The following is a 13,579-nucleotide window of genomic DNA, read 5'->3' on the forward strand; positions in this document are numbered from 1 at the left end:
CCACAGTATCGATCAGTAACAATTTCATTTATCTGTTTATAGTTTCTCTGTCTACTTAGAATGTAAGGTTCACAACCACGACAGTGGGTACATCAAACTGTTTCAGTGTTATAGCCCCTGTATTCAGTTTCTGGAGTTGCATGTAATAAAAATTTCTTGCCTTCACCCAATCTGGTATAAGCTTTATTCTAGAGCAGAAGTATGAAAAGTCTTTTATAGGTTCCCATTTTCCTAAACCACATGTGGTTAGCTGCAAATGTTCTCTAATCTACTCCCTAAAATTATTTATCTTTCCTTAAACCTACTAAACCTTAAGTAGGAAAATGTCAGCTACGTGGTTATACTAAAGTGTGAAAGGGATAATCCAATAGCATTCTCAGAATCCTTAACTGGGAAAATTTTGGTCAATAGGAGGAAAGGAAATGAAACCTTTTGGACATCTGAGGGACTGTGACAGCAATCTCATAAACAGAAGAGCTATGTCAGGAAGCTTCCTCCCCATGACAAATCCATTTTCACTCTTCAATACTCCTTACCAGTTGACCACTGATTCTCTAAAAGCTTAAAACTGCTTCTTCTTCTTTTTTTTTTTTTCAATACTTTCTATGCCAGTGGTAGGCACTGTGGGAAACAATATCATTTGATGTATCTGAGACATAGTAAAGTTGGGGGTTGTTTCTTCATATGATTTATGACTATATTTTCACCCTCTTTAGGGAGTCAGAATGGTATGGTGAGAGCACTGGCCTGAGTCAGGTGGTCTTAGAAATGGTCTCAGCCAGAACACAAATGCTATCTGAAGCTAAAAATATAGTCTTTATGGAGATCAGTTTATTTGACTAAAATTTAACAGCTTGACTAGATGATCTCTTTAGTTTTTTCCCGTTATAAGATTCAATGATCCTAAAGGTCTAAACATATTTGCCAAATATGCCTTCTTTTCTCTTGAAAAAAGAGTCTTTCTTTAAATATTTCCCCTGATAATCTTATTCTTTTATCTTCTTGAATTACCTGTCTCTTAAAAAGACAAGACTTGATTATATAATTATTTTAGTCAACAATAGGCCTTGGCTTGCATGTCATCTTTGGAAAGCTAAGTTTACAATTTGCGTCTTGTCTTATCTTGATACACTAATGATAGAATCTGATTGGAAGAACATGATCTATTCTGAGAACTACAAGTATGTTAGTAATGGCTAAAGTGAAAAATATAATGTGAGGTTATATATAAAATGAGAGGTATTCAGGCCTCGGAAATCATAACAGAGTTTATATCAGGCAGAAAGCACTGAAGATTAATATGATCAGGTTTACTTTCTAGAAGGCTCATTTTCATTATAGTGGAATTTGAGTGGAATCCAAAAGACCAAATGTAGTAGTCCAATAATGGTGGGTAGCGTTCTGAATAAAGGTAGTGGCAGTGGAAACAGAAAGTAGTAAACAGATTTGAGAGCTTAAGTGGTAGATAATGCAGAAAAGGTATAAAAAGAAGAGTACCAATTTGAAAGTCACAGTACTGGGTCTGTGTCCAGAGTTATATGACTGTGGTAAGTTCTTTTGCAAAATAATGTCTGTTTGCTTACATCAGCTGTGAAAATATCCATGGTAAAAAGAATTGAAAGTTAAATTAGGGTTGTAGGAATGGAAGCAGTTTTAATTTTATTGTTTTTCCAAATTATTTGTGATGAAATTCATTAAAAAAATAAGGACTTTAAAAATAAATTCTAGGTTCACAGTCAGGTGAGAAAAAGTTTTGCCTTAGGGAGTTACAGAAGACAGATTGCTAGAAAAAATAAATCTGACCATACTGTAAATTTATTGAAATGTAAATTTATTGTAAAACTGTAAATTTATCGAAAAATGTAAATTTATTGAAAAAACCCAAATAATATTAACTTTATAAATGCTACTAAGTAGACAAAGAGGCAAAAACAAATTACCAATTATAATAATAATACTAAAAAGAATACCATAACACTTTTTAAATTGGGAGCTTATGGTAAGTATGGGGAAGCAAAGGCAAAGCAGTAAATTTCTACAATTTATTTATTTATCTTTTTGCCTCTTTAATGCTAAATAAGTTAAGTACTTCTGTAATTGGGATTTGGTTATAAATTAGAATTTTGATTATACAAATAAATTATAAGTATAATCTAAGTAAAACTAGTGAGAAATAAAAGTTTTTGGCTAACCCTCAATAAATCTCCATAGAAAGACTTATTCCATCTTCATTTATCTTTCGTTTTCTTCTTAGGAAATAGGGTATCTGCTGCTTGTTGCTCACTGCTCCTTTCAATACCGTGACTGTCATCATTGACTGGTCCTGCTAGTCTTCTCCCTCCCTATTCTGAGTTTTAACGCTAAAAGAATGGCCTTTTGTAGCTATTGCTAGCCAACCAGAGAATTCATTTCCCTAGTCATGATGCACTGGGTAATATTTTTCAGTTACAACAACAAAAAAATTGTTATCTTTGAGTATTAACCATGACAACCTGCATTCATTTGCTACTGAATATATTATACTTTATTTTACCTGTATTGATAATCAGTCTAGTGGTTTTTTAGAAATTTGAAACTTCCATAGGATTAGATACCAATTAGCTAATACATAGTATTGAAATTCAGAAAAGCATCATCCAGGTAAAGACTCAGACACTCCTTTAAAAAAAAAGTGTAATGGGGCGCCTGGGTGGCTCAGTGGGTTAAGCCGCTGCCTTCGGCTCAGGTCATGATCCCAGGTCCTGGGTTCGAGCCCCACATTGGGCTTTCTGTTCAGCAGGGAGCCTGCTTCCTCCTCTCTCTCTGCCTGCCTCTCTGCTTACTTGTGATTTCTCTCTGTCAAATAAATAAATAAAATCTTTAAAAAAAAAAGTGTAATGAAGTTATTCTTTTAAAAAAAGTAATAGATATTTGGATCAAAATTAGGTACTTCGTAGCAGGTGTCTACTTATTGCTTATGCTATATTCATTTCCCCCTCCCTTCTTATTTAGAAAACTAATTTTGTTCAGAGTGATAATGGTTCCAGCAAAAATATTCACCTTTCTATATTCCCTTATAGCTAGGGACAGCCATGTGACAATTCTAGCCAATAAGATAGGCCTGCTAGGAATTTCCGGAAATGCTTTCACTCTCCCAAGACAGATACACCTTCCCACTTTATTTCTCTCTTCTTCTGGCCTAAGTGTGAAGTTGAGACTAAAGATGGAATAATGATATGGCAACTATGAAATGAGAAGTATAATAATGACACTGATGATATTTTGGAGGTACTATATTAGGAATAAACTGCATATTCTCAAGATTTATTGTCAGGGGAACAAAATAAAGCCCTGACTGGTAAAGGCATAAAAAAATCAGATTTCTGTAACCATGTGGATAAACACAATTCTTATCTGATTCAGCCATTAACCATCATTACCTATTACTACTCTTTATAATATTTTGCCCTTCTAGGTGGAATATCTTCAATTTAGTATTTATATGCACATACACACACACAACTTTCAAATCAGCTTTTGTTAGCTATGATACAAGTAAGGGTGGTCATGTTTAAAACTACTTTTCCACAAAACCTTAAGTATTAAAACAAACTGAAATTACCTAAATGATGAATCCTCAAGTACAGTTTGATTACTTTATTCTAACTTAAGAGCTATCTCATAATAGGTTGTAATTGCTTAAGAATAACTTTACTTAAAAGAACTTTACTCTTCATGGGGGCGCCTGGGTGGCTCAGTGGGTTAAGCCTCTGCCTTCAGCTCAGGTCATGATCCCAGGGTCCTGGGATGGAGCCCCGCATCGGGCTCTTTGCTCAGCAGGGAGCCTGTTTCTGCCTCTCTCTCTATCTGCCTCTCTGCCTGCTTGTCATCTCTGTCTGTTAAATAAATAAAATCTTTAAAAAAAAAAAAAGAACTTTACTCTTCATAAAGTAAAGAAAAGGCAAATTTATTGAAGAATTAGTGAGGTAGAAGGTAGAATCAGTGAACGGAAATGGTAAAATGAGTCAACTAAATCTCAGAGAGATGGAATAGTAGTTGTCTTATGAGAAATATTTACCCAATGACAAAAACAATGAGTTTAAAGAGCTTAGTTCTTACAAATGAGTCTGAATACATAAACACATCTATACCTTTGGAATATGACCATTTTGACCTAAGAGTTCCATTTCAGTTTTTACACGATGGAGCCAATTAGTATTCTCATCAAATTGCTTTAATTCCTCCTCCTTTTTCTTCTCTAGGTAGCAGCGACGCGTTTTCAACATTGCAAGTCTATGATCTCGTTTGCAAGTGGCCTGAAAAATAACGCATTTAATAGTCAGTTTAATTTTTATGATATTTGATGTATGTGATATTAGTAAAGTGGTAAATTTTCTCATAAGGGTACAACTGCAGTCTATTAAATTAGGCTATACTTTTGTACTTAAAGCTATTTCCCCTTTGAAATCTCCACAATACTCCTGCTTACAGGAAAATAGGAAATTGAGCTGTGAGTCATTTTTATAAAATTACATGTTGAGAGTTTATGGCTTTAGGAATTATAACAGTTTAAGACTGTAGCTTTTTGTGTGTGCTAAAATACATTCCTTTAAATGCTGCATTTGAAAAGTTCATACAAGTTCTGATAATTCCCATGATTTCTTTACTCAAAATTAAAGCAGATGCACGTCCTGCTCTTTCCCTTCCTCCAACTTGAAAGATGTGAAGAAATAACTGCTCTGATATTGCCTACAATGCTTTAGATAGGCTGGTGCAAGTGTTAGAAAATGGAGCTTATAACAGCTCATAAATATCTGATTTTAACTGATGGTTGGTTCAGTATCCATAATGGGTGTTCTCAATATTTTTGGTATTTTATGTAGGCACAGATCTGGCCTTTTGGTTTTTACCCCAAGGGTCTTGCACACTATCATGGGAACGGTGAGCTGAACAGCTTGATCTCTCTGGGCTAATTGTAAATAGATACTGAACTCAAAAATCACAAGATATAATGGCTGGACTTGAAAAAGATCCCCAGATTAGAAAAAAGCACCTGTAACTGGTTTTGGGAGTAGGAACTATATGAAAGGAAAAAGGATCAGGGACTATACTGTACTTGGTCAAAAGCCTTACTTATTCTCTTAAAAGATAAGTTCTTCTTAAATATATTTTAATTTGGGGGAAAATCCAGGCTTTAAAGAAATTTGCTGAAATGTAAAAGAATGTCACTCTTCTCACCACCTCTTTTTGTTTGCTTTGGAAAACATAATTCATTATTTTTCATTAAAGTGTTACTATGTTATCATGCAATGAGCTAATAGTTTTAAAATTAATACATAAATACATTTTTTAAGTCTCAGTTTGAAAATTTAATATAGGAATATTGGTAGATGGAATTCATAAGAAAAAAAGTTCTTTAAGTTCCTAAATAATTTTTTTAAACAGTAATGGGTAATGAGACCTGAAAAATTAAGACCCACTATTATAACAGAAGGTAGGATATGCAGTCTCTTGACTTTCTTCTGCTATTCAGCAGGTATGAAAATTCAGGCAAGTTAATCTCACTGGATCTTTAGTTACCTCATCTGAAAATGAACATAAGAGTAGTGTACCTGCCTGAAGAAAGACAGTTATATCAAATTATCTTTACTTTGCTTTAACATTTATAAATGTTCTACAAACTCTTAGAAACCAGGGCAGGAAATGCTCTGAGGCTCTCATGGCAGCTAATATTTAATACCAAAAAGTTTTACACTGAAAACCCCTAAAAGTATGTTTTTGAGTTTTTACTTCTAAACGTCCATCAGTGGGTGCCTGGCTCAGTTGGTTAAGTGTTGAACTCTTGATTTCGGCTTGGGTTGTGATCTCACAGTCTTGCTCAGTGCTCAGTGTGGAGTCTCCTTGAGAGACTCTTTCTCCCCCTGCCCCTCCCCACTTCCCATGTACACAGTCTCTCTCTCTCTCAAAATAATAAAATCTTAAAAAAAAAAAAAAGTCCAACAAATGTATCTTTTATGATGGTTCTCTAATGGGACATTTTCCATATGGGTACTCCTATTGAATAATTGTTCTGAAATAAATAGCAAATAAGTGTCTGGGGATAAATGCTAAAATTTGCATGTTAAACCCTGACATTAAAGCAAATGCTTCCCATTAAGGTTTCAAAAGAGTTTTATATATTTTATTAACAAAATCACCAGAACACCACAAAACTTCTTGAGTGAGAACGCACCAAAAATTCTAAAATTTAGATGTTACTACTGCTTTGTACAAAAGGACCGCTAACATGCTAAACTCATTATTGGCTAAAAATAATTTGCAGATTACCTTTATATGGCTGTAAAATCACCCAAGAGTTTCACTTTAATTCTAATCTCAGAGTCTATACTCTAGAATCATTTATGCCTGAATCAATGTTATGAGATTCTTTTAGCGCTTCTGATAATAAAGCATTTTGGAGGGGATCCAAGAGAGAGAGAAAATTCCTTGCCCTAGCAGACAGTTTAGTAAAACTATAGTTTGATATTTTAGCATGTAAAAAACAAAACGAAAACTGCCACCAACAAAAAACACCTCAATCTCTACAGATGTCTTCCTATTTTTTTTCAGTAATTTAACTACAACCAATACACTTACGAGGTTTTATCTCCATTGTTTACCTAGTCTCATGTGAATAGCTATAAGAATTGGAATATGTAGATTTAACTGATCAAAAGTAAGAAATTCTAAAAGGGAAGTAGACTGAAAACAGGCAGTAAGCAGAAGAATACAGATGCAAACAAAAAATTTAAAAAAACCTGGCCAAACTCATCTCCTACTCTGTCTTAATAAGTACTCATATTTTCGGTATGTCAATCAAATCTTATTAAAGTTGTTTTTAAAAAAGGCATTTTCAATAAGATAAGGAATAATAAATGCATACTCAATAAATAAGTTACTAATTTTAATAGTATAGTTTAATACCTCCTGATAAACTGGTTTCAATGATATATTAATGAATACTTTATGATTAATTTCTTAGCATATCATACTCTGCAATCATAGTCTGAGAAAAAACTGAAATGCTAGTTTTTAAAGCACTATTTAAAATTTGAAGGTTTTCAGGGGCACCTGGGTGGCTCAGTGGGTTAAGCCTCTGCCTTCAGCTCAGGCGTGATCTCAGGGTCCTGGGATAGAGCCCCGCATCGGGTTCTCTGCTCAGCAGGGAGCCTGCTTCCCCCCACCCCACCGCCTGCCTCTATGCCTACTTGTGATCTCTCTCTCCATCAAATAAATAAAATCTTAAAAAAAATTTTTTTGATTGCTTTCAGACATTGAAAAAATATAAAATTTTTATATGTAATTGTTATTTATGGGAAGGTAGGTAAAGGAGAAACACATTTGGGGTGGTGGTCTAAGAGGACCAGAAAGTTATTTATAAGGGACAGTTTTTTAATAAGTAATATGCAAATGTATCTTATGTATTACCTGTGTAACTAATTTCAAAAAAAATCAATAAAAATAAAATTAAGCTTATCATTAGTGAACACTAAAACTGGGGAGAATTATTATTAAAATGTTTATTTTTCTGCTCTTTGGTGATCTGGAGTTGCATATATCCAGGCATACATATTTTTGATCCTGCTTAGCTCTCATGCTTCTTGAACTTACATCTTATTTACATTTTGTTAGTCCTAAAAAATTCTAAGCCTGAAACTTTGCATATTATCCTTTTTCCTTTTACACTAATATATCTCCTTCAGAATAACTATAAGAAGAATGCATGACTTTTCAGTTTGTCTTTCATGCAACAACATGTTGTTCACATTTGCTATCTTTTTATCCTGTATTTGATATGATTTCCTCAGGTCTCCCAGTTTTGACTCTCTTCAGCTTATCTAACACAGAGAAAAGGATAGAGGTAATATGCTCTAGAATCAACTTGCTTGAGTTCAAATCATAGGTCTGACACCTATGAGCTGTGTGACCCTGTGCAAGATGACTTCTTTGTGCTCTGGTTTCCTCATCTTGATTATAAGGATAATAATATAACATCCCTCATAGGGTTTTATGAGAATTGAGTTAATGCATTTAAAGCACTTTATTTTTTTTTTTTTTTAAGATTTTATTTATTTATTTGACAGAGAGAGATCACAAGTAGACAGAGAGGCAGGCAGAGAGAGAGGGAAGCAGGCTCCCTGCTGAGCAGAGAGCCCGACGCGGGACTCGATCCCAGGACCCCGAGATCATGACCCAAGCCGAAGGCAGCGGCTCAACCCACTGAGCCACCCGGGCGCCCCATTTAAAGCACTTTAAAGACTACCTAGCACTGTACCTATAAAATGAACTTTGAAATTTCAGTGAATAAAGCTTTAATTTCTGGAAGTTTCATTTGTTTTCTTTTTATATATGGATGTTCTTTTGATGTTTTATTCCTTTATCATTAATTCCTTTTTTGACGTCTTCAGTCTTTTTTAGTTTTATCAGATTGCTCAAGTGTCTGAAATTTTGGGAATTCTGTCATTATTTGCCAAATCTGCTGACTTGGTTATGGTGGACTGTTTTACCATGTGCTTTTTAAATTTTGGACAGTGGCTTCTCATTAGTGATTTGAGCCAGGGGTCTGTTTCACTAGGCGGATTCTGTATTGCTCTGCCCAGTTCCCCAAAGATTATCATTCCTCTGCTATCATTTTCTATGTTAATTTCTCACTTGAAGGACTTACTAACTAAAACATATGGATTGTAAGAATTCAAACCTCAAATCCTTGGAAAGAATATAACGGCAGTTTTTAACATTTTTTTTTTTCTTTTGAAATTTTTTAAAGTAGGCTCCATGCTGGGCATGGGGCATGGAGCTCAATGGGGGTATGAACTCATGACTCTGAGATCAAGACCTGAGCTGAGATCAAGAGTCAGACACTTAACCAAATGAGCCACCCAGGTGCCCTAATAGTTAGTCTTTAAGTGAGACTTTTTCTTACCCCAGGCATGGTTCCTTATCTTTCTGTGCTGACTGGATGATGTTTCTTCATGGTGTACTACCAATATGAAGAGTACAGGCCTCTGAGGTTTCCAGCTTTACACAGGGTCTGCCATTTCTAACTCCCTGTCTCCCTTGGGTCCTTTACCAAAGAAGTGGTATACATCAAAGGTAGGATATTGGGAGAGGTCTGTGTGTGTGGAGGGAGGGCAGTGTATTACTGCATGAAATAATAAAAATGAGTAAAAGATGGTCTGCATTTCTAAACACCATGCAATGGAAATTCTAACAATGTCAGTGATAAAATATTCTTTCCTGGAAAAAAAGATCTGCGATTGGTCTAAGTTGTAAATTATTGCCTGCATCCAGGGTGTACCACTCCCACTGCCTGACTTTTGGTACCCAACAATGAGTGTGTTAACTTCAAGTTAAGCATTCCATCAACCCTCACAGAAGCAACAGTTGCAACTGAGATTTTATTTTTTTGGTTTCCTTTTTCTTTCTGACACCTAGGAATTTAATTTTCTGTCTTGCACACATAACTATGAATTGAAAACAATGTTTGATACATTTCCTCCAGCATTTCCAGGTGTTTGTAGTGAATGGGTAATTAAATCATTACCTATCACATTTATAGAATTAGAAGTCTCCATGTGTTTACATGTCTAAAACTTAATTATAAATAAATACCTTTTCTACTTTGTCTTCAGAACACATCATTTCGATTTGCTTGTGGCACTGTTGTTGATAGAATGATTTAAGTTCATTTTCTTTTAGTAACATTTCCAGCTTCAGATATTCTAGCCTAATTTCTTCTCGATTCTGGAACAAGCAGTTCAGAATTTCTTGAAATCTACCAAATATAAAACACATTATAGAATCTCACTAATTTTGTGAAATAAATTTAAGAAAAAATGAACAAAAGAGTATATATCACTCATAGAATTAGACTCAATGACAAACAGCGAATAGGATAGTGACTATTCCCTATTAAATTACAAAAATGTTTGGAAAAGGGTATTAACTTTATTTTTACTGTACTTCTTTTCTCCTCCAGGGAAGATCATACTATTAAGAGATATAGGTATTATAAGGCTTCTCTATGCAAGTCATAATTATATAAATCATATACTCTATTTTGTCTATGTAATCCAGCTACTTATTAGCAGAAATAAAATACTATGTTTGTCGGAAAAGGATGATAATTTGAATCTGTACAATCCCAATTAACAAGGCCCCCAAAGCAACACAGTACTGTGTGTTGTTTTGATGTTGGCTAACTGTGAAGAAACAAGCAGTGGGTGGCATAATCATATGGCGCCTCCATGGCCCCCTAGGGAAAGTGAGATAGCCAGTTTTTAGTTTTAGAATTTGTTACAGTGAAAACACACCATACGGTTAGGTACCCCCTACAGCCTGGCTAAGAGTCAGCTGACACTGCCAGGACCCAAAACAACCAAGTTCGTAATGTGGTAAACCTAGAAAAAGCCACTCCGGTGTCCTTCCTCCAAAGGGAGATGGAGATTTGGAGAATCAAAGTTGGGGGATTTGACTCCTATCTCCTCCAAATGCATAAAGACCTCAAACTCCAAAAACTCATGCAAGGCCTAAAAGGAAATTGCAATTCTGCATCCTCCAGGGTCAGCAGGACATTGGTCACAGCCATATTCTAATTTTATAAACACGTATTTATGTTTTAAATCACAGATCAGGTCCATCACATACAGACAAAGCTCTCAAAGAAAAATTAACTGTGAAGCCTTTAAAGTAAAACTGTAACAAAGCATATGCATTTAAAAATAAATATTCTTCAGCCAGAATTTTAGATATATTTTTAAGGATCTGTGGTAAAAACACTGCCAATTTACGTCATTAGTTCTTTTTTTTTTTTTTTGATGCAGACTTTTTTTTTTTTTTTCCTTTCTTTTTTTTTTTTTTTTACAGCTTTATAAACATATATTTTTATCCCCAGGGGTACAGGTCTGCGAATCGCCAGGTTTACACACTTCACAACACTCACCATAGCACATACCCTCCCCAATATCCATAACCCCACCCCCTCTCCCAACCCCCTCCCCCCATCAACCCTCAGTTTGTTTTGTGAGATTAAGAGTCACTTATGGTTTGTCTACGTCATTAGTTCTTAATGAAACTCTATTGGGAATGACTGTAAACCACAATACATCGACTTTACTGCAGTTTTGTCAAATTGATAAATATTTCATAGGAAGTATGTACAGACATTGCAATTTCATTGTATTATGTTACAACACGCTAATGCCAGTAAATGAATTGATAAGTTATCTTTAGGTTATTCTGAAAGACAATTTCTTAGGTTTTTTTTTTTTTTAAAACATTTTATCCAAGGACAGAGTTAAGTATTTGTTAATTTTGGAATTTTATGGTCCAGACTTGTTTTAGTTGGTGGGGTTTACTGAATAGGATGGAAAAAAAAGGAAGTATCAAAGATTTCTAGAGATTGGTCTTAAAAAAAAAAAAACAAAGCAAAAAAAAAACCTATCATTTTAAAACAATAAAGAGTCTTAAGGGATTGACTAATAACTATTTTCTAGTCACTTAAAACATTCAACTAACAATAAAAATCTCTGCCAATAATTTTAGGTGATACATCAAGAATATTAAATTCTACAAAATTTCTTGATACAGTCACAAGTTTTATAATTACTTTGTATCAAGAACTGTACTTTCTTTTTATGATTTCTTCTTGAATATTATCTTTCCAAATAGCTTTGATAGACAAGAAATATTGTATATTCTTCCTTTCACCTTATCAAACCACATAAAATGTTGTTTAAGACTTTGCAAAAAAAGTTCTATGTAACAGCATGATTTGTTATGATAAAAGATATTTCTTTTATCATAAAGAAATTTCATGTATCTTTATGATACATGATATCATAATGTATGATACATGATAACATAATGTATGATATATATCATATATGATGCATGTATATTTCACATATATGATATGAAATATATATCATATATATTGTTTTGTTTTTGACTAACTGTGATAAAAGATAGTTCATGTATTTCTTTCAGGACATAGTTACTTTTGAGGGAAAATGACAAAGGCTATGTGATATATAAGCTGATAATTACAGCTTTTTTTAATATACAAGGAAATTATATTAAATAATACGTTGCACAAATTAAAACTCTAAAGTTTTTACTGTTTTATTTCCTAGCTCAGGCCGACCTCCTGAATCATTTTATCAGAAGGAAAGGTTCAATGACTTGAAGCCATCAACTGCAGAAAAGTTTACTAAGGTTTCAGATGGTAACTAGATCTGGTTAACCAGCGCTGAACAATTCCATGAAAGCAATGTAAGCAAAGAATCCAAGTTGGAGCAGCTGATGACTTTAATTTTCTTTAAATGTGTTTTTAGGGACCCCTGGGTGGCTCAGTTATTAAGTGGCTGCCTTCGGCTCAGGTCATGATCCCAAGGTCCTGGGATCAAGTCACACATTGGGCTCCCTGCTCAGCGGGAAGCCTGCTTCATCCTCTCCCTCTCCCCTGGCCTATGTTCCCTTTCTCATTGTCTTTCTGTCAAATAAATAAAATCTTTAAAAAATAAATAAAGTAAGTTTGTTTTTAAACTTATATCAACAAAAGAATATCTGGTTGCATGTGGGCCAATCCCACATTTGACTAACAAAATGAAAACTAATAACTAATAATACGTCAGTTCAAAGCTTTCTTTGATAAGGTAAACTGTGTAACAAGGAATGACTTTTACTTCATTTATTTTTTAAAAGTCACCATCAGGAGTGCCTGGGTGGCTCAGTTGGTAAAGCTACTGCCTTCAGCTCAGGTCATGATCTTGGCTGGGGTCCTGGGATCGAGCCCTGCATGGGGTTCCCTGCTCTTGGGGAGCCTCCTTCTCCCTCTGCCTGCTGCTTCCCCTGCTTCTGTGCTTGCTCTCGCGCGCGCTCTCGCTGTCTGTCTCTCTCTCTCTCAAATAAATAAATAAATAAATAAATAAAATCTTTAAGAAAAAATGAAATAAAAGTCACTGTAAGATTGGTGGGATATAACAAAAAGCATCATAAATGCAACAATTTTATTTTGACAAAGGGTTGTTGGAGGGATTAACAGAAAATAACTTAAACATTATAGAAAATCTCCAGCATAAACAGAGCTCTGGTACTATAAAAATATACTTGTAAAATAGCACAGTATGGAAGAAAAAGATTAAGATTTGAAAGAGACGGGGCGCCTGGGTGGCTCAGCGGATTAAAGCCTCTGTGTTAGGCTCAGGTCATGGTCCCAAGGTCCTGGGATCAAGCTCTGCATCCGGGCTTTCTACTCAGCAGGGAGCCTGCTTCCTCCTCTCTCTCTCCCTGCCTCTCTGCCTACTTGAGATCTCTGTCTGTCAAACAAATAAATAAAATCTTAAAAAAAAAAAAAAAAAGACTTGAAAGAGAGAATTTATAGGCCTTGTCTTATCTTTGAGAAAACAATATCCCACTTCAAATCTCAAAGGATTGTTGGAGTGGTCAGATTAATGTGTGATGAAAAATCATCAAAAACTATTAAGCCATCTATAAAACTAAAGCATTATTATTAGAAATACTTATTTTTAAGCATTTGGGGTCAACTGAGTCAAAAAAC

At 34.6% G+C, this 13,579-nt stretch overlaps 1 protein-coding gene across 3 annotated transcripts in view; it reads right to left on the reverse strand.

Annotated features, from left to right (window-relative positions):
• The window catches only part of KIF18A (kinesin family member 18A), an 84,479-nt gene that overhangs the window by 44,450 nt on the left and 26,450 nt on the right, over nt 1–13,579 (reverse strand). For all 3 annotated transcript variants that reach the window (XM_047690350.1, XM_047690349.1, XM_047690352.1), the window contains 2 exons: nt 9,631–9,793; nt 4,131–4,295 (listed from right to left, as the gene is read on the reverse strand). In XM_047690350.1, coding sequence (XP_047546306.1) covers nt 4,131–4,295; nt 9,631–9,793 — 328 coding nt within the window. The remainder of the gene's footprint in view (nt 1–4,130; nt 4,296–9,630; nt 9,794–13,579) is intronic.

The sequence above is a fragment of the Lutra lutra genome, chromosome 10, assembly GCF_902655055.1.
Source record: "Lutra lutra chromosome 10, mLutLut1.2, whole genome shotgun sequence".
In the NCBI taxonomy this organism is placed as follows: Eukaryota; Metazoa; Chordata; class Mammalia; order Carnivora; family Mustelidae; genus Lutra; species Lutra lutra.